A 22,593-nucleotide genomic window follows, 5' to 3' on the forward strand; every position below is an offset into this window, starting at 1 on the left:
AGTATATGTCTACGTTAAAAAAGAAGAACAATCTCAAATCAATAACCTAATTTTCTACCTTAAGACATTGGGAAAGAAAGAGTAAACTAAACAGAAAACAGCAGGAATATATAATAAAGACTAGAATGGAAATAAACAAGATAGAGAATGGAAAAACAACAGAAAAAAAATTAATGAAACCAAATACTGGTTTTTGGAAAGATTGAGATATTGATAAAATTTTAGCTAGACTACCCAAATTAAAAAAAGAGAGAGAAGACTCAAGTTACTAAAATCCAAAATAAAAGAGGGGACATTACTACCAACCTCATAAGGAAGAAAGGGAATACCATGAACAAATGTATACTAATAAGTTAGATTACTTAGATAAAATACAAAAATGCCTAGAAAGACAAAAAGTATCAAACTGACTCAAGAAGAAATACACAATCTAAACAGACATATATTCAGTGAATAGAATGAATCATTAATTTAAAAAATACCCACAAAGGAAAACTCAAGCTCAGATGGCTTCACCGCTAAACTCTACCAAATATTTACAAACAAATACCAACGTTTCATAAACTCCTCTAAAAAACAGAAAAGGAGAGAAAACTTCCCAACTCATTCAATGAAACCAGTATTGCTTTGATAACAAAACTAAAGATATAACAGGAAAACTATAGATCAGTATCTCTTCTGAATAAACACACAAAAATCATTAACAAAATAAAGCAAACTGAATCCAGCAACAAATAAAAGGATGATAACACAGTCAAGTGAGATTTATCATGGAATGCAAGGTTGGTTTAACATCTGAAATCAATTAACATAATACACCTTACCAATAGCTATCTCCCAGTCTTGGCTCACTAATCAGATAACAATTGCTACTTATGTTAAGTGCTTACCATGTGCCAGGACACACAGCAAGATACTTTCAAACTAGTATTGCCTTTAATTCTTACAACTACAAGACAAAAAGCACATTGTTTTCTATGACTCAGTGTTCATTAATAGAAAGGACTTCTCTAGGTTACAGTGACCCTTACAGACTAATAAGAATTTCATCCATCATTTCTTTTTTAATTACTCCATGCTCTACTTGGCTCTAAGAATAGTAAGGCTAAATGGGGTATCAAACAAATACCTTATTCCTCCATTCTAAGTAATTACCCTATCTGATCTGAACATAAGTACTAGTTTCTCTCTATCTTTCCAACCATGGATTTTGAAGTAAAAGAGAAATAGAAAGAAGTTCTGTAATGCAATACAAAAGATATAAAATAGATTAAAATCCAATCCCAAGGAGCTTAAAATGTAAAACAACAAACTGGATAAGTGAAGATTAAAACCATATCAGAACCACAATAAATGTGGTGACTATTACAACTTTACACTAAATATGAAAACCTTATGCCAAAAGTAAAAACTATTTTTTTTATATACATGTGCAAGCACAGGAAAGGTTCACATATAAATAGAGAAGACAGTCATAGTAAAAGATGTATTTAATCATTAATAGCCATCTAGAAGTTCCCAAAGTATTCTTCTAGCATTTGAAGCAACTAATTTAAAATTAAACACTGCAAAATAGGTGAATGATATATATTTTTAAAGCCAAAGTATAAGGATTCTAATACCTCTTCAGGCCTTCCCAAGGCTGGAGTTCCTGTAAGAAGAATGGCTCGTTTGGCTGTCTGTACTATTGGCAGTAAAATCTTGCTGCGGGTTGCATTCCTGGACTTCATGTAGTGTGATTCATCCACTATAACAACTTTGAAATTCTGATTATTCAATGCACATATCAAAGTCTCTGCATCTGTGGTTAAAAGACCATAACCTAGAATTGTCACTTTGCTTGTAGATATTCTCCTAGGGAAGAAAAAATCCATATATTTAAAAATATTTCAGTAACCAATTTATCATAAACAATACAACTCTTTGGGAAGAAATTCAGAGGAAATAAAGAAAAATACTGCTGAAACTCAATTTCTCTTAAGATTTTAGAGTTTTCAGATATGACAAGCAAGAATGCAAAATTTAAAATTTTGGTTAACCAAAACCAAATTTTTGGGTAAATTGTCTTTGGAAGATTTTCACATCTACCAAGCCACATGTTACTAGGATTAGGATATTACTTCTGAGAATATTTGCTTCCAGACATCTAGAATTGTGGATAAAGTGGATACTCAAATATTAGTTGAATCTTTATTGAAGCCTTCCCACAGAGAAGAGGGCAAGCAGCATTTTTCAGCCCAGGTGGTAGTGGGATTTTGAAGACACTACTTAGTATTGAAGGGCTGTCCAGGGCACAGCAGGGCATCTCATATTCCTAGACTGTCCCACTAAGACCAGCAGAGTCCTTGAAACCATGACAACAAAAATTCCCAGCCACGGGGTGATGAAGTATGGGAAAGGAGAGAGGGTACCACTTTATACAGAGTAACACGGGGCTCAAGAGATCTCTAACTTTTGGACTATGTAATTATTCATACATCTATATTATTATTTACCACGCTATAACGAAATTTTTCATTTACGTATTTATCTCCTTTGCTAATTAATGAGGACAAAAAAATATGTCTTATTATTCATCTTTGTATATGCAGTGTTATGCTCCTAGTGAGTTTGGAGAATTAAATAGTTAGACAAATAAATGAAAAAACAATAAAATACATTACTTTAGCATTTTCTATAACATCAGTGAAAAAATACAGGAGAGTCAGTCTTCTGCAGTTTTCTACCCCCTAAGAGAAAAGGCAGAGCTCCTAAATATTACAATACAACAATACAACAATTGCATTTAAAAAATGTTTTAATTTATTTTTAAAATTTTAATTCCAGTGTAGTTAACATATAGTGTTATATTAGTTGTATTCAGTTGTGTACAATATAGTGATTCAACAATTCCTAGTGAGTACTCACCTAGTGAGTATCAAGATAAGTTCTACTCTTCTTTTTAATTTTTTTTTTTTTTACATTTATTTATTTTTGAGAGACAGAGAGAGACAGCGCGAGCGGGGGGGGGGGGGGGTGGGCAAAGAGAGAGGGAGGCACAGAATCAGAAGCAGGCTCCAGGCTCTGAGCTGTGAGCACAGAGCCTGACGTGGGGCTCGAACCCACGAACTGTAAGATCGTGACCTGAGCCGAAGTCGGATGCTCAACCGACTGAGCCACCCAGGCGCCCCGATAAGTTCTACTCTTAATCCCCTTCACCTATTTTACCCACCCACCCTACCTACCTCCCCTCTGGTAACTATCTGTTCATTGTCTATAGTTAAGAGTCAGTTTCTTGGTTTGTCTCTTTTTTTTTTTTTTTATTCCTTTGTTCATCTGTTTCCACATATGAGTGAGATGGTATGTTATTTGTGTTCTGACTGGCTTATTTCACTTGATATTATACTAACTATATACAGGTTGGTGCAAATGCCAAGATTTCATTCTTTTTTAAGTTTTTTTTTAAATTTATTTTGAGAGAGAGACACAGAGAGAGAGAGAGAGAGAGAGAAAGTACAAGTAGGGGAGTAACAGAGAGAGGGAGAGAGAATCCGAAGAAGACGGATGCATAGTTCAATCTCACAACCATGAGATCATAATCTGAGCCCACATAAAGAGTCAGATGCTTAACTGAGCCACTCAAGCACCCCTTCATTCCTTTGTTATGGCTGAATAGTATCCCATTCATCGATGGGATATCCCTCCATCAATGGACAATAGGCTGATTCCATAATTTGGCTATTGTAAAAAAAAAATGCTGCAATAAACATAGATACATATATCCTTTTGAATTAGTGTTTTCATATTCTTACAGTAAATACCCAGTAGTGTGATTACCAGATCATATGGTAGTTTTATTTTTAATTTTGGTGGAACATCCATACCGGTTTCCTCAGTGGCTACACCAGCTTCCATTCCCTCCAACAGGGCATGAGTGTTCCTTTCTCCCCACATCCTCGCCAACACTTGTTTCTTGAGTTTTTGATTTTAGCCATTCTGACAGGTGTGAAGTGACATTGTGATTTTGATTTGTATTTCTCTGATGATGGATGATGCTGAGAATCTTCTTATGTGTCTGGTGGATATCTGTCTTATTTGGAGAAATGTCTGTTTATGTTTTATTCCCCTTTTGTAGTTGGGTTGTTTGCTTTTTTGGATGTTGTGTTAAGTTCTTCTTCTATTTTGGATTCTAACCCTTGATCACATATGTTGTTTGCAAATATCTTCTCCCATTCAGTAGGTTGCCTTTTAGTTTTGTTGATGGTTTCCTTCACTGTGCAGAAGCTTTTTTTTTTGCAATATAGTCCCAAAGTTGATTTTTGCTTTCATCGCCCTTGCCTTAGGAGACATATGTAGAAAAAAGTTGCTACAACCAATGTTAGAGAAATTACTGCCTGTGCGCTCTTCTAGAATTTTTATGGTTTCAGGTCTCACATTTAGGTCCTTAATCCATTTTGAGTAAATTTTTTTGTATGATGTAAGAAAGTAGTCCATTAACATGCTGCTGTCCAGTTTTCCCAATTTGTCGATGATTTGTTGAACAGATTTTCTTTTTCCGATTGTATGTTCTTGCATCCTTTGTCAAAGATTAATTGACCATATAATTGTGGGTTTATTTCTGGATTTTCTATTCTGTTACATTGATCTATGTTTTCTATTTTTGTGCCAGTACCACACTGTTTTTATTACTGCAGCTTTGTATTGTAACTTGAAGTATGAAATTTTGATCCCTCCAGTTTTGTTTTTCCTTTTCAAGACTGTTTGGGCTATTCAGGATCTTTTGTGGTTCCACAGAAATTTTAGGATTGTTTGTTCCTGTTCTGTGAAAAATACTGTTGGTATTTTGATAGGGACAGCATTAAATGTGTAGACTGCTTTGGGTAGTACAGACATTTTAACAATATTTGTTCTTCCAATCCATGAGCATGGAATGTCTATTTCTTTGTGTTATCCTTGATTTCTTTCATCATTGTTTTATAATTTTCAGAGTACAGGTCTTTCACCTCTTTGGTTAAGTTTATTCCTAAGTATCATACTATTTTTGGTGCAATTGTAAATGGGATTATTTTCTATTTTTTTAAAATTTTTTTAACATTTATTTATTTTTGAGACAGAGAGAGACAGAGCATGAACAAGGGAGGGGCAGAGAGAGAGGGAGACACAGAATCTGAAACGGGCTCCAGGCTCTGAGCTGTCAGCACAGAGCCCGACGCGGGGCTCGAACCCACGGACCGTGAGATCATGACCTGAGCCGAAGTCGGAGGCTTAACCGACTGAGCCACCCAGGCGCCCCTGGGATTATTTTCTTAATTTCTCTTTCTGCTGCTTCATTATTAGTGTATAGAAGTGCATTTTCTATCTTGTGATGTTACTGAATTCATTTATCAGATTGGTGGAATCTTTAATGGTTTTCTATATAGCATATCATGTCATCTACAAACAGTGAAAGTTTTACCTCTTATCAATTTGGATGCCTTTTCTTTCTTTTTCTTGTCTGACTGCTGTGGCTAAGATTTCCAGTACTATGTTGAACAAAAATGGTGAGAGTAGACATCCCTGTCTTGTTCCTGACCTTTAGGGAAAACCTCTCAGTTTTTTACTCATTAAGGATGATGTTAGCTGTGAATTTTTCATATAAGGTCTTTATTATGGTGAGATATGTTCCCTCTAAACCTTCTTTGTTGAGGATTTTTATCATGAATGTATCTTGTAGTTTGTCAAATGCTTTTATTTTCATCTATTGAAATGATAATATGGTTCTTATCCTTTTATTTATTTATTTTTAAAGATTATTTGAGAGAGAGAACATGAGTGGAGGGAGGGAGGGAGGGAGACAGAGAAAGAGAGGGAGGGAGAGAGAATCCCAAGCAGGGTTCGTGCTATCAGCACAGAGCCCCATGTGGGGCTTGAACTCACAAACCGTGAGATCATGACCTGAGCCAAAGTCAGATGCTCAACCAACTGAACCACCCAGGTGCCCCAATCCTTTATTGATGTAATGTAACAAGTTGATTGATTTGTGAATACTGAACTACCCTTGGCTCCTGGAAATGAATTCTGATGGATCCTGGTGAATGATTTTTTAACATACATTGTTGGATTTGGTTTGCTAGTATTTTGTTGAGGATTTTTGCAACTATGCACATAAGGAATCTTGGCCTGTACTCTTTTTTGGTGGTGTCTTTGTCTGGCTTGGTATCAAGGTAATGGTGGCCTCATAGAACGATCTGGAAATTTTCCTTCCTTTTTTATTCTTTGGAATAGTTTGAGAGGAATAAGTATTAACTCTTTAAATGTTTGGTAGAATTCTCCTGTGAAGCTATGTGGTCCTGGACTTTTGTTTCACTTTTTTGAATATTGATTTGATTACACTGCTGGTAATCAGCCAGTTCAAATTTTCTATTTCTTCCTGACTCAGTGTTGGGAGATTATATGTTTCTAGGAATTAGTCCATTTCTTCTAGGTTGTTCAATTTGTGGGCATACAATTTTTCATAATAATCTCTCATAATCTTTTGTATTTCTGTGGTGTTGGTTATTATTTCTCCTTTTCCATTTCTGATTTTTTTTTAAGTCTGGCTAGAGCGTTATCATCAATATTGTTCATTCTTTAAAGAACCAGCTGCTGGTTTCACAGACTTGTTCTACTGTGTTGCTGTTATTATTTAGTTTCTATTTCTTTTATTTTTGTTCCAATATTTATTATTATCTTTCTACTGGTTATGGATTTTGTTCTTTTTAGCTCATTTAGGTGTAAAGTTAGATTGTTTATTTGAGTTTTTTTTTTTTTTTTCCTTCTTGAGGTAGAATTGTATTGCTGTACGCTTCCCTCTTAGGACTGGTTTTGTCACATCCCAAAGGTTTTGGATGATTGTGTTTTCTTTTCTTTTTAAATATAATCTCCATTTTATTTTTTCCAGAAAACAGTTTTCATAAATTTTTAACATTTATTTATTATCAAGAGACAGAGAGACACAGAGCGTGAGCAGAAGAGGGGTGGACACAGAATCTGAAGCAGGCTCCAGGCTCTGAGCTGTCAGCACAGCGTCCGACACGGGGCTCAAATGCACAAACCACAAGATCATGACCTGAGCCAAAGTCATATGCTTAACTGACTGAGCCACCCAGGTGCCCCTCTAGAAAACAGTTTTTCTTCAGTCCTTAAGGACCTGGCCCCTCACATGGGCTTTGGTAGTGGTTGCGAGGTAGCACCTGCAGGTCTAAATCAGGGTGAGGGTGTTCATTCCATCTATGCATCACCAGAGCAATTCCTGACCACCTTGCTGTGTATGGCACAGCTCACACAGTAATGTAGTTTCATGTATAGTTTGGGAAGCACACAGTCATTGAAGATACTCACTTTGGAAACGTCCTCAACAGTGGTGGCCTCTACTATGTGCTGAATAATGAACTTCTTGATGGCCTTGTCCTTGGGAACGCAACAGGCACAGGTGATGCAACAAACAGGCTGCATATGGCTGTGGCCCCTTTTGGCCTATTATTCTTTCTTTCCTTGGTCATCTTGGAAGTGAGGACCTGAGACAGGATGGACCACTGTGTTTTCATTTTTTCTCTCCAAGTAAATTTTGATTTCTTCTTTGATTTGGTTAACGCATTCATTATTTAGTAGCATGTTATTTAACCACCATGTATTTGTGTTGTTTCCAGACTGTGGTGGTGGATTTCTAGTTTTGTAACATGGTGGTCAGAAAAGATACATGATATAATTTGGGTCTTTTTCAATTTGTTGAGATTTGTTTTGTGGCCTAATATGTGATCTATTTTGAGAATGTTCCAAATACACTTGAAAACAAATGTGTATTAAGCTGTTTTAGGATGGAATGTTCTGAATGTATCTGTTAAATCCATCTAGTCCAGTGTGTCATTCAAAGGCACTGTTTTCTTGTTGATTTTCTGTTTGGATGATCTATTCACTGATGTAAGTGAGGTGCTAAACTCCTCTACTATAATCATATTACTATCGAGTACTTCCTTTAAATTTGTTAATAATTGCTTTATGTATTTGGGTATTCTCATGTTGGATGCATAAATATTTACAACACTTACATTTTTTTCTTAATGTCAACTATGTTTTAAGCCCTGGGTAAATCTAGTTAATATAGAGACTTAGGATTTTCTTGTTATAATCAAAAACCAGAAAAGCTGACAGAAGAAAAGCATAGGGTTAATATTACTAACTAACTTAGGTATACTGAGAACCATATACAAAAAACAAGAGCTTGAAAGTCCACTGCAGAACATTTCAGGCATAATTGGCATATGCCAAAAGGAGTTACATGTATTTGTGGTAAATGCATGTTGCCAGATGTTAGTATACGTTTAAAGCTATTTCTTTAAGTACTTGGAAGACAATGGTAAGTTTTTCTTTTCCTAAACTGAGATCCTCCAGAAAAGTTATACTCTGGGTTGTAATACATTCTAACAGATACCAAATGTTATCCAAATAAAAATATTGGCCTCTATTTAATTGCTAAACAGTATTTCCTAAAGAATAAGGAAAACTAGATGACCTAAATATTATAAAAGATGGGAGAAGATATATATTTTAAGAAAATTAAATGTAAACTTTTAAATAAACTATAGCTAACAAAATGTGCATACAAAGGCCTACATTCTCTAAATCCTTAAGTTGTAAATTTTATGCAGTTTTATTGGACAAGAGGAAATTTAAAATTATTACCAAAATTTTACTTTGACCATGAAAATACTGTCCAAATTTCCTTAGGTCCATAAAGACATATTTTATAGACTTAATAGTTCAAAGGTCAAAAGAGAAAAAGCCTCCAACTATTTTGTTAGGACATTCACAAAGGCCAACTTCATTGTTACAAATAGTCTTTATGTTAACAATCCTAGAGAAAACAACACAGTACAATAATACCATAATTTTAAAAAATCTAAGTATTAACAGACATTTCTTTCTTTCTTTTTTTTTTTTTAACATTTATTTATTTTTGAGACAGAGAGAGACAGAGCATGAACGGGGGAGGGTCAGAGACAGAGGGAGACACAGAATCTGAAACAGGCTCCAGGCTCTGAGCAGTCAGCACAGAGCCCGACGCAGGCTCGAACTCACAGACCGTGAGATCGTGACCTGAGCCAAAGTCGGACGCTTAACCGACTGAGCCACCCAGGCGCCCCAACAGACATTTATTTCAAATATATATACTACCTGTTATTTGAGGGTCAGAAATTGGTTATTTTGAACTTTTAGAGACGTGATAATTTGTGTAATTCACTTATAAATACAATGTAATAAATCATCAATATACAAATAGATTGGTTTATCCCCATGGCTAGAAAACAAATGAAAAAAAAAAAAAAAAACAAAAAACCTAAGTAGTTACATTATGATTTATTTTCGAGGAGAAACTTGAAATAATCTCAAAACAAATATTTTCAATTAGAAAGTATTAAAATTATAAATTAATGTAATAAAGAAAATAAAACTGGTAAATACTCATTTTGAGTGACATATAAAACTTGCATATCAACCAAGAATTTGGAAAGCAAAATCTACCATCGCTGCAGACAATAAAAGCTCATAAACTTCAAATTAATCATTGAAAAGTTGTGAAATGTATTTTTGAACCCCAAAATAGTGAGTTTTAAGTATATTTAAAGTATATATAAAGTAGATATATTACATAAATCTTTCAAAGTACACCTATTTACATTTACTTTAAAAATACACCAAAAAGGAATTTAAAGCATTAAGTATACTGCTGGGTTTTAGATAAATAATACAGATTTTAAAATGTAAAGTAAAATTCTTCACTCTACTCTCTTAGTTCTAAATTATGGCTTATAGGTTATACATCATTCTAAACATTAGCATTTACTAATTACATGTGAGAAGGCTTTTTTCCCCCTTAAAGATTAAAAAGTTGTTCTTACCCAATATCAGTTTTATTCTGAATAACACTGATATCCTCTGGACTTAGCTCTGGGATCCATTTCTCCATTTCTTCTGTCCAAGGGTATCTCAGAGATGAAGGGACCACTATTAAAAGCGGCCATTCCTCCTTATAGAAGTAAGCAATTGCAATTGCCTGGATTGTCTTTCCTAGACCCATCTACATTAAAAATAAATAAAAAATACATAAATACATAAGTACATAAATAAATGCTGACATATTTTAAATGAAAATACTTATCAAATATTTACTTAAGAGTCATCAAAATAATTTTCTGATGTAAAATCAATTGGATTACATGGTTAAAAGCTTATGATTATGATGACCTTTAAAATTCATTAAGCAAACTATTATTTTCCAATCATTTGTGACTGGACTTAGAGACAAAATAACCTGTAATTTGAAATATTAGTTATACTTAATTCATATAACTTAATTTTAGAAATATTTATGTGAGCATTTATAAGTTCTCTTGGCACAAGAGTAAATGCCTTACTATACATCACAATACCATGCTATTTTAAAGCTAGAAGAAGGCATAAAATATGCACATTTTACAAAAAAGGTAAGAACAGAGAGGTTAAATTATCTGTTCAACTTAACAGGTAGTTAACTGGATGCAAAATAGTATGAGAACCCAGGTCTCTGGTGTCTTTGCACTTGTGTTTTCACACTTACATTATAATGCCCCATTTTTAAGCAGTACTCATTTAAAAAGAAGTTACTAAATGAATGTTTTTAGTGGTTTTGTTCATAATACCCAGAATATGAAGACAACCCAAATGTACTTAAATGGGTGCATGGATGAAAATCATAATAGAATACCATTTATCAATAAAAAAGGAGCAAACTATTGCTATTCACAACAACATGAGTGAAACCCAAACACATGTTGCTAAATGAAAGAAGCCAAGCCCAAAAGCCACGTGATTCCATGTTTAGGTCATCCAGAGAAACACAAAACAATAGAGACAGAAAACACATCAGAGTCTAGGGATGGAAGGAGGAGGGCAGCATAAAGGAATCTTGGGGGATGATGTTCTGTGTTTTTTTTTAATCTTTATTTTTGAGAGAGAGACAGAGCAGGGGAGGAACAAAGAGAGAGGGAGACGCAGAATCCGAAGCAGGCTCCAGGCTCTGAGCTGTCAGCACACAGCCCGATGCGGGGCTCGAACCCATGAACCGTGAGATCAAGACCTGAGCCGAAGTCGGACGCTTAACCCACTGAGCCACCCAGGCGCCCCAATGTTCTGTATTGGCTGTGGGAGCACTTATATGTCTGTATGCATTTGTCAACTTAAAGAATTATATGTGTAAAAAGGATGAATTTACCTAACAGTGTGAATTATACCATAACAACACTGCCTTTTTAGAAAAAGTAGTTATTATTGTGAACCATAAGAGAAGGACAAAAAGACCTAAGTCCTTCTGACGTGACTATTCAAAGAGAAAAAAGACACAAATACCTAAAACAGTTAACTTATACTACTAAGTTTTAAATGCTGAGCAAAATTAAAGAGGAAAAGATAAAAAGGAAGTTTGGACTTTTAGCAAGTCTCCACTAAGAAAATCTTGTTTTGTTTATGAATTTTTCGCTTAACTACTGGTATTAACAACAACAAAAAAGAAATCCTAGAATATTCAAGCAAGTTTATATTTATATCAATCACACTCGAAAAGAAAACTAGTGTGAATTACTTAGGAAAATGTTCTTGTGACTGGAATAAAGACTGTCAAAGGGAGACAAGGTAAATGAAACATAGGAAGTGACTTTGTTTCTGTCCTGGTGTTCAGATATTTGAATGTAAAAGCAAATTAATGAGTAAATAAAGATCAAGATTGTTCAATTCTGTGGGACAAGCAAAACCCAGGTAGAGAAAAATTAGGAAAGAAGGTTAATGAAAAGATTTTAGTGCAAGAGCAATAATATTAGCTAACATTTCAAAGTTCTGAGGCAAATAACATTCAAGAATAGATCCAAAGCTAAGTCTAAAAGCTTTTAATGTACACAAATAACTAAGTGTCCATCAGTGGCTGAACTGAAAAGTTGTGGTATTTATATACAATGGAATATTATTCAGTCTTGAGAAAGAAGAAAACTCTGCCATTTGACACAACCTGGGTGGAATGCAAGGACATTATGCTAACTGAAATAATCCAGACAGAGAACGATAAATAAAGCATTGTAACACTTATACATAGAATCTTTGGGGGGAAAAAAAGAAAAGAAAAAAAAAGAAAGCACCAAACTCATAGTAACAGTAAAAAAAGTGGTTGCCAGGGCTAAGGGACAGGGAAGATAGGGAGAGGCTGGCAAAAGGGTACAAACTTTCAGCTACAAGATGAATAAGGTCTGAGAACCTGAGGTAAAGCATTGTGACAACGGTTGATAATACAGTGTTTATGACTGAGGGTTGGTGGGATGGTGGAACTCAGATCTTGTCACAAAACAGAACAAAACAAAACAAAACAAAACAAAACAAAACAAAACAAAACACCAGAAAAGTGTAGATATGTGAGATGCTGATGTGTTAAATATATGCGGGGAATCCTTTTACAATGTATACATCTGTCAGGTTACCATAATGTATAATTTACATGTCTTGAAACTTGTTTTTCTGTTATACCTCAATAAATCTAAAATTTTTTAAAAATACTGGATATATAAGCTTTTAATATTGAAACAAAATCCAGTTGCAGATAAAAATTCTTTCTTATCTACTGTTTGAAGAATAAAATTCATGTTAAGGTAGGCAGGGTTTGGTAACAGGTTAAAATAATGTAGGAATGTAGACACACTCACAAAGATACATATTTTATTACAAAATTAGGGGTGACTGGGTGGCTCAGTTCGTTAAGCGTTTGACTTCAGCTCAGGTCATGATCTTGTGGTTGGTGAGTTCAAGCCCTGCATAGGGCTCTGTGCTGCTAGCTCAGAGTCTGCAGCCTGCTTTGGATTCTGTGTCTTCCTTTCTCTCTACCCCTCCCCTGTTTGTTCTGTCTCTCAAAAAATGAATAAACATCAAGAAAAAATTTTTTTAACCAAATTAAAGCATTTTACAAGCTAATATTCTATATCTCTTTCTAAAGAATAGCATACAATCCTAACCTTTAGGCCTACATAGCCAAATTTAAGATTTATCCGACGGTAGCAGACCTAATCCTAAGAGAAATAAATAACTTTTATATTACTTAGTTTTATAAACCCAAACCAAAGAGCAATTATGCACCAACATCTGGTATAATGACTGGTATGTTTTCTTGTTCTCAAAGGCCCTCCAATACTCATAGCTGAACCAACTTAAACATCCCTGGATTCTGAGATCAGTATGGCTTCAAGGCAGCAGTAATTTACAAATTACTGATGTTTCCTGGCTTGGGGTCATTGGTATTGCTGCTTATACCTAACGATGACAAAGGCGTACATTTCCAGGAAATGAGCCATGGCCAATTCTGTGTGTATGGGCCATACCACTAAGTAACTCTATGCTACAGCTATGGTTACCTGGTTTTGCTTTCTACAGTGGGTTCACAGACCATTTTCTTAATTTAAACTTCTTTGGAAGTAAGGGTGTGTTTGCTACAGTAACTTTCCGGGAAGTAGGATTCTTTGGGACTCCAGATTTTATACTGGATCTTTACCTTCTACTTGCTGATTAATTTCCTTGGTGCCTTTCTACGTGGACCTTTTCACACTTCATGTAGTGTGACTTTGCCTATGTTAGCCTTCCAGGCACCTATTAATGAGTCACTTAACTAAATTTCCTAATATTGTCTGCTACTAACATAGGGACACAGATCTTCAATAGGGATATGTGGGGAAAAAATTGAAACAATAGATAGAAAAAAACACAGGTGGGGAGAGAGAAGTTATGACCTGAGAAAGGGGAAGAGAGAGGAAACTAGCATAAATACAGGAAAGGATAAGAATACTTCTGATGTATGGAAAAGCTAATCTAATTAGAAGTATGAATTTTTTTAATCTCCTCGTTCCCTAATCTTGCTTTCTTGTATATTTGCTATCATATTACAGCAACTGAATAAATTCTTAATTCCAGATATGTCATTTTTCAGCTCTAAAGTGGTCAGCAGACTCTTTTAAAATTTAGTATTTTTAGATTCTTTTTAACATATTAAATTCTCCATTGAAAATTTTCATCTTTTCATTTCTGTTGTCCACCACTTCCTTGATTTTCTTGAATAAAATAGTCAATGCTATTTTAAAATCTCCTTCTAATAACATCAACATATGATCACCTGTGGATTGTATTCCTAATTTTTTTTTTTGGTACTGTTTTCTCAGCACTCCTTTTATTTTTCATTGGATTCCAGAAATTAATTGTGAAGAAGCTATAGAAGCTTTAGATGATAAATTCACCCAGGTGGAAATTAGGTTAAGTTTTCTTTAGCCAAGGCACATTGAGTACCAGCAGATACCTCATTCCCTTTAAGTCTTGGTTTTAGGTTTTGTAAGAACAAGTTTATTTCAGTTTTGGTTCTTATTACTAGGGTATGGTCTTTACTACCATAAGCCCAGGCAGTGTATTTACCAAGATTCTTCCACCTTGACAATGCACAACTCTGATCTGTCTCCTGAGTACCACAATAATGCTGAAATCTCTGCCTTATTCTTTCTCCTCCAACTACAGATTTCTGCTGGGTATTCTGGAGTGGGATCCTGTGGAAGTACACTTTAGGGGATGGCTAGTGTGTGCGGGTAACATGTATGCAGATTTCTCAGGTCTTTCTCTCAAGTTACCTCCTCTCTGGGATTTTTCTCTTCATGTCCCAATGGTTCAATGCATACTGAGACCTAGAAAGAGCTAGACCGAGTAGTCTCTGATAGAAAACAGGTGTAAGCAGCCTGTTTCAACTATGTGGCATCTGGCTTTAAGAAGAGAAAGGACTGAACATACCTCTAGTGATAGATCTAGGCAGCTGAAGAATAGAAAACCAGTTTGGGGAGCTATGAGTGTACTATTTCATCAAGTTTAGGAAATTCTAAATATTTTCTTACTGTTCCCAGCTATCTTATCACATGATTTCTTAATAAAGAATTATGACTGCCTTTTAAGAACTATTAAATTTTAAGAAAGTATCAATTAAGAAATAAGGAGCCATTTTAAAAAGAAAGTTCCCAAACCAACGAGTCTTAAGTATAAGAAATGATGGGGCACATGGGTGTCTCAGTCAGTTAAGCATCCCACTCTTGATTTCACTCAGGTCATGATCTCATAGTTCGTGGAATCGAGCCCTGCATCAGACTCTGCACTGACATGGAACATGCTTGGGGTTCTCTATCCCTCCCCATTCATGATCTCTCTCTCTCTCTCTCTCAAAATAAACAAATAAACATTAAAAAAAATGGAAGGATTAATTTAGCTAAGGAGATAATGTGCTGAATACAAAAATAAACAATGGAAGCAAAGTAAAGTGTATAATAAAGAGTCTGATTCCATTTTTAATGTTTGAATGCTGGCATCATCATTCTTAATATCCAAAACAAATTTTGAATAGAAGAGTCCATCCTGCCTCCTTAGGGTGACCACAAGAACAGGAAAGCGATTTCTCAATACATGTTAATAAACTGACATTTTAATTTACAGGAAAAATTTTCCTTGAGCTTTATTGCCTTGAGTAAAATATCTTAGGTTCTGATCAACTTGGAATCAGTGAAAAGAATGTATTTCTGAATCTGCATAGAGATGGCATACCTATGCCATTAGATGATTTACCTAAAAAATGAGGCTCTAAACAATTTTTATCTGGTTACTTTTCTAGGTTAAAATCTCAAATCTTCTACTGAGCATCTCTTTACTTTAAAGAGAGTGTAGTTGGGGTGCCTGGATGGCTCAGTTGGTTGAGTGTCCGACTTCATCTCAGGTCATGATCTCACAGTTTGTGAGTTCAAGCCCTGCATTGGGTTCTGTGCTGACAGCTTGGAGCCAGGAGTCTTCTTTGGATTCTGTGTTTCTCTCCCTCTCTTTGTCCCTCTTCTGCTCACATTCTGTCTTTCTCTCAAAATAAATAAACATAAAAACAAAGATCATATAGTTAAATAACTAAAGGTGATTTCTGGAAATTGGGATATTTATCAACATGGATGAAATTAGACAGTTGCTAATGTTATTCCATAGGTTTTTGCTATTGGTTGTTCCTCTTATACACACAATCCAGTAGAAAATAAAATTTGATGGGACATCCTCAAATAAAACACAATTCAAACTAAAAAGTATAAGTATATTACCATAATCTCATGCTCCCATTAAGGAAAGAGTGGATCTCATACTCTAGGAAAACTGAGCTCTAGATAAAATTTGTACATAGGAAAATAATTGTTGGAACAATTTTTTGCTATATATATATATATATATATATATATATATATATATATATATATATAAATTTTTTTAATGTACTTACATTTCAAGCATTTTCCAAAGAATTTATAGTAGTGTAACATTCCATTATAAAACCAATAACACACTCAAAGAATTTGGATACACACAAGTAACTATACTCAGTAACTGGTTCAAACCCTTTGGCTCTCACTACAAAAGAATCTGTTAGGGTGAATGGTCCAATGTTTCAAGAAAATTAAGTCTAAATCATCTATTAAGAATTAAAGCCATAACTCAATAATGGTACAACTGTCTAGGTACTACCTAAGAAGAATTAAATTGAATATTTTAACTTCAAAAGTACATTTTATCATTGTATTCAAAATAATAAAACACTATTTTATTTAGGAGAATAATTCTAGATTTTCTAAATGTCATATGCCACAAAATTATTAAGATCAATTAAATAATTATGATCCTGACACAAAGAATTTCATTTTCAATTTTTTGTGATTGCATTTATATAGCAATTGCATACAGAAGATGTCTCTTGATTGAGAATTTGTGTGACTAAAAGTTTTCAGTTAAAAAAAATTTTTTTTGGAAGTTTCCAGTTTTAAAGTTAAAAGCAGTTTGTATATTTAGAGTAAGGATGTAGGTTTATCTTTAGAGTAGGTAACCAATTTGTTCTAGAACAGACTCCTTTAAAGAACACTTTTAGATACATAGACTTTAAATCTTAATGCGAAACTAAATTCAGTAAAGAAACCCACATATACAAATGTCAGACTGAAATCCTACGTTCAATTATTTATTTCTTTTAAACAGATGTGTGTTTTAGCAGAACTATTTCCTTATCCTTGTAGATTAAGTTATACAGGCATACCTCATTGTATTGCTCTTCATTTATGTGGTTTGCTAAGTGTTTTTTTTTTTTTTTAATTAAAGGTTTGTGGAAACTCTGTAACAAGCAAGTCTATTGATGCCATTTTTCTAATAGCATTTGCTCACTTTATGTCTCTGTGCCACATTTTGATAATTCCTGCAATATTTCAAACTTTTTCATTATAATTATATTTGATTATGGTGATCAATGATGAGGCATCTTTTGATGTTACTATCATTAACTGTGTTGGGGTACCACAAACCACGCCCATAGAAGATGTAAAACTTAATTGACAAATATTGTGTGTTCTGACTATTCCACCAACCAGTTGTCCCCCATCCTTCTCCCTCTCCCGCCTTGGGCCTATTCCCTGAGTCACAACAATATTGAAATTACGTCAATTAACAATCCTACCATGGCCTCTAATGGTTCCTGTGAAAGGAAGAGTCTCACATCTCTCACTTCAAATCAAAAGCTAGCTAGAAATGATTAAGCTTAGTGAGGAAGGAATGTTGAAAGCCGAGAAAGGTTGAAAGCTGGGCCTCTTGCACAAAACAGTTAGCCAAGTTGTGAATGCAAAGGAAACGTTCTTGAAAGAAATTAAAAGTGCTACTCCAGGAAACACATGAATGATAAAGAAAGCAAAACAGCCTTATTACTGATATGGAGAAAGTTTTAGTCATCTGGTTATGAGATCTGCTTCAGATTCTGTGTCTCCCTGTCTCTCTCTGCCCCTTTGCAGTTCATGCTCTTTCTCAAAAATAAACAAACATTTAAAAAATTAAAAAAAAAAAGCTTCAAAGGATAAGCTCTGGTAGGGGCTAACCCAATTGTTGACTTGAAGTTGAAGTCAATGCTCACTTACATTCCAAAAATCCTAGGGCCTTTAAGAATTATACTCAATCTACTCTGCCTATATTCTACAAATGGAACAACAAAGGCTGGATGACAGCACATCTGATCACCACATGGTTTAGACTATTTTAAGTCCACTGCTGAGACCTACTGCTTGGAGAAAAAGATGCCTCTCAAACTATTACTGCTAATTGACAATGAACCTGGTCCCTCAAGAGCTCTGGTGGAAAGAAATGTAAAATGAGATGTAAGGCATGTTGTTTTCTTGCCTAATATAACATGTTGTTTTCTTGCCTAATATAACATCCATTCTGCAGCCCTTGGATCATGGAGTAATTCTGACGTTCAAATCTTATTATTTAAGAAATACATTTCATGAGGTTACAGCTGTCACGATGATTCCTTTGATGAATCTGAGCAGTCAACTGAAAACATTCTGGAGAGGATTCACCATTCTAGATGCCATTAAGAACATTCATTGTGATTCCTGGGAAGTGGTAAAAGTATCAACATGAACAGGAGTTTGGAAAAAGTTGATACAACCCTCCTTGATACTTTGAAAGATTCAAGATGTTACTGGAGGCAGTAACTGCAGATGTGGTGAAAATAGCAACAGAACTAGAAGTACAGTCTGAAGATGTGATGAATTGCTATAATCTCATAACACTTCAACAGATGAGGACTTTCTTCTTATGGATATGGAAAGAAAGTGGTTTTTTGAGATGGAATCTACTTCTAGTGAAGATGCTGTGAAGGTTGTTGAAATGAGAGAAAGAGAAAGAGAGAGAAAGACAGAGACAGAGAGAGACTGTGTGTGTTGGGGGGGGGCGCGGGGGGGCAGAGAGAGAGCGGGAGATGGAGAATCCCAAGCAGGCTCCGAAATGTCAGCACAGACACAGAGCTTGATTCCATAACTGCAAGAACATGACCCAAGCCAAAATCAAGAGTCGGATGCCTAAATGACCAAGCCACCCAGGTGCCTCTGAGGTGATTATTTTTGACAATCAGCAGACACAGAAAAGGTTGTGAAAATGGAGTACAAGTTATAATTTTTTTGGGAAAATTTACATGTATAAAGGAAATTTCTTTGTGTGTCTCCCGCTCTGTACCTACAAGGGAGGGATGACTGAAAAACACAACTTGTATGAATAGAGAAGACAATGACCTAAATTTGCATTAACCACCTATTCTTGTTTACAATGCTTTTCCTGATAACTTCCTATTACTGTTCGAACCTCTCTTTCTTTCGTTTAGCTGAAGATAGTATTTAAGATGGTGGATTAGGCCATTTCAGGGAGTTTAATCATTTTTCTTGGGTATCTCCACTCTGTACATGAAGTATTCATTTTAATAAGCTTCTATTTATATTTCTCTTCTCTTTTATACAGAAAGTCTCAGCCAAGAACTCAGAAGTATAGAGAGAAAATTTTATCTCCTCCCTTACATTCACAATTAGGTTTAAAGAGTCATAAGGCATGGTAAAAAATGAGATACTTAACTGTAATGTGAAATGATATGTATTATTCATTCAAACAGTACCACTCCTAAGGTAAAATAAATATCAGGTTAGAATAACATAGATTAGGAGTTGCTTTTCCATATATTTTTCATATCTTTTTAAAAATCTGTTTTGTAAAGTTAAAATCAGATGAACAAGCTGTAGTAAGATTCTATTCTCCATATGTATTATGGGATTAGTGCCTAGAGGATTTCTTGAAAATGAACACCCAACACAAAAAGAACATAATTATACATGCTGAGTAAATAAAGAAAGAAAAGGAAAGAAAAAAAGTAGTCCAAACTTTGGTTTTGACCTCGGTTCTTAAAATCTAACATACTTATGAGTGTTTGCTAGATGAAAATTCAGGCTTCCAGGCACCAACTTGACAAATTGTAATTTAAAGAAACTGGGCTTTCAAAAGAATGTCTACACATTTTCTTTCTTTCTCTTTCTTTCTTTCTTTCTTTCTTTCTTTCTTTCTTTCTTTCTTTCTTTCCTCTCTGGAGCAAGAAAGAGACGGGGAGAACATGAGTAGGGGAGAGGGGCAGAGAGACAGCAAGAGAGAATCTTAAGCAGAGTCCCACACAGGGCTCTATCCCACAACCCTTGGGATCATGACCTGAGCTGAAATCAAGAGTCAGATGCTCAACAGACTAAGCCACCGAGGTGCCCTATTTTTTTTAAACATTTATGTATTTTTTTTGAAACTAGACTTTTAAAATAATGGCTCCTAAAGTGATTCTCAGGTGAATGTCTCTCAGGCTGCATTTTGGGAATAACTACTTTAAAGACTACATTTTATGGGGAAAAAAATCTTAAGAGTATTTTGCCCCAAATTTGGACATTTATTATCAAGATTTTTTTTTAAAGGTGAAACCAGAATTGATACTTTCAGCGTTTTGCTTTTGAACTATTAAATTCTATGTAACTTTGTTACTTAAATGATCTTCAATTAAAATTCCAAGGCAATACCCTAAACAGTGCTTCCTACTATTAGAAAGACAACAATAGGCCCAAAATGATGTCACTTAGAATAAGACACCAAGCCAGTGAAACAAAGCTTAATACCTAATCTAATAGCAGTTTCAACTTCCCCCCAAAAGTCTTAACAGGTCAGGAAGGAATCTTCTGATGGATACACTGATGAGTCTCCACAAAGGCACTCTCCATTCCGCAAAGGAAGATGAGGTAATCTGCAAGATAAAATCCACAGTTCTTCCCCCTAAGGGAAAGAGACTCTACTTGGAACAATCTATTCTTTCCTTTTGTTTATAATTTTTGAACACCCACCTTTTCTATAAAAACTTTCCATTTTATACAACTCTTGGCATTCCCCTCTACTTGCTAAATGGCATATTGTCCGATTCATGAATTGTTAAATAAAGCCAATTAGATCTTCAAATTAACTCTGTTGAATTATGTTTTCCTAACACTACTTTGCTATATAGTATATAGAATAACTTCAACAAAAACAGAATTTTGCTTCTAACTTCACAATCTGTTTAGATGAACTAACAATTTAATATAAAAAGACATTTCAGAAATTTAATAAAGACTCTAAAAGGGAATCTAATTTGTACAATGCTTTATCTGTTATTTCATACTGTCAATTAAAGAGCTTGATTAAAGGGGCTATGATAAAAAATTAAGTAAATCCCTTCTTTTTATTTTTTATTTTTATTTTTTTAAATTTTTTAATGTTTATTTATTACTGAGAGACAGAGGCAGAGCATGAGCAGGGGAGGGACAGAGAGAGGGGGAGACACAGAATCTGAAGCAGGCTCCAGGCTCCGAGCTGTCAGCACAGAGCCTGACGTGGGGCTCGAACTCACAAACTGTGAGATCATGACCTGAGCCCAAGTTGGACGCTCAACCGACTGAGCCACCCAGGCGCCCCTATTTTTTATTTTTTAAGTAGGGATCATGCTCAGTGTGGAGCCCAGTGCAGGGCTTGCACTCACGATCCTGAGATCAAGAACTGAACTGAGATTAAGAGTTGGATGCCTACCTGATTGAGCCACTCTGGTGGATCAAGTTTTTAAAAATTGGAAGAATAAATAACTCACATCACTAAAATATCTAGTTGTGATACAAAGAAACAAAACATAATACATTCATAAATGGAAGCAAAATGTGTGGAAAAATACAAAATTACCCATGTTGTATAGTAGCATTGTAAATATGCTGTTCACAAATGTAAATAAAAGAGTCTCTCAAAAGCAAATGAAAACAAGGACTAAGAAACAAAGGGCAGGAGCTTGGGACAATAGTGGAGTAGGAGGATCCTAAGATCACCTCTTCCCATGTTTACAACTAGATTATCATCCACTTTCAAGTCAATAAATCCAACAGTAATTCAAAGACTGGCAGAACAAACTCCACAACTAAATATAGAGAAGAAGCTACATCTGAAAGGTTTGGAAGGTCGCAACGGTGGAGGGAGGCTGCCCACGGGAGGGAAGGAATTATGTGTGGAGAGAGGGCAGAAAAAAGATCCCTCTCACTAGGGAGCTCACACGGGGAAGACTAATCCCCATAACATTTGGCTTCAAAAACTAGAGGGGTTGAAATCCATGACTCTGTAAAACCAATGTGACTTGGAGCCTGGTACTAAAAAAGTTACCTGACTCACTATTGGACAAGCTGGGAGGGTGACATATCTGTCACCTGGTCAGTGCCCTTAAAGAGACAACAGCCTACACTGAGAGGCAACATAAAAACAGTTTACACAACACCAGGGGGCCAAAGGGAGATAGACCTGTTCATAGTGACCTCAGAGCATGTGGGAGACTTCTCTGAAAACAAGGGAGCTGGCAGGAGCTATTTTTCATCTCCCACCAACCTCCCAGCATAAACAGAGAGCCACCTGCAAAAAGTGGCGTTGCACAGACCCTTGCTACCTAACCTGATATCATATCCTGAACTCATATCCATGAGTTCTCCATGAGGATTCACCTGCCTCAAGCTTGCTAGCCTCAGCCCTGGGATGAGGGAAATTTTTGTTAATGTCATGTATTTGACCCACTCACCCATCAGGTACACAGCACCTCCCTTGCTCCACACTCATCTGCTGCACTGTGTGCCCCAGCCACCA

The 22,593-nt window shown here is 35.3% G+C and overlaps 1 protein-coding gene and 1 pseudogene across 7 annotated transcripts in view; both read right to left on the reverse strand.

Annotated features, from left to right (window-relative positions):
• ZRANB3 (zinc finger RANBP2-type containing 3) overlaps positions 1-22,593 on the reverse strand; it is a 304,853-nt gene that overhangs the window by 114,961 nt on the left and 167,299 nt on the right. For 6 of the 7 annotated variants that reach the window (XM_042948578.1, XM_042948577.1, XM_042948579.1 and 3 more), the window contains exons 4-5: positions 9,897-10,075; positions 1,623-1,854 (exon numbers count right to left, since the gene is read on the reverse strand). In XM_042948578.1, coding sequence (XP_042804512.1) covers positions 1,623-1,854; positions 9,897-10,075 — 411 coding nt within the window. Of the gene's footprint in view, positions 1-1,622; positions 1,855-9,896; positions 10,076-15,651; positions 15,671-22,593 lie in introns of those variants that run through there. The other variant, XM_042948581.1, reaches the window with a different exon arrangement.
• LOC122225856 lies at positions 7,087-7,572 on the reverse strand (annotated as a pseudogene).

This window comes from Panthera leo, chromosome C1 (assembly GCF_018350215.1).
Source record: "Panthera leo isolate Ple1 chromosome C1, P.leo_Ple1_pat1.1, whole genome shotgun sequence".
Taxonomy (NCBI): Eukaryota; Metazoa; Chordata; class Mammalia; order Carnivora; family Felidae; genus Panthera; species Panthera leo.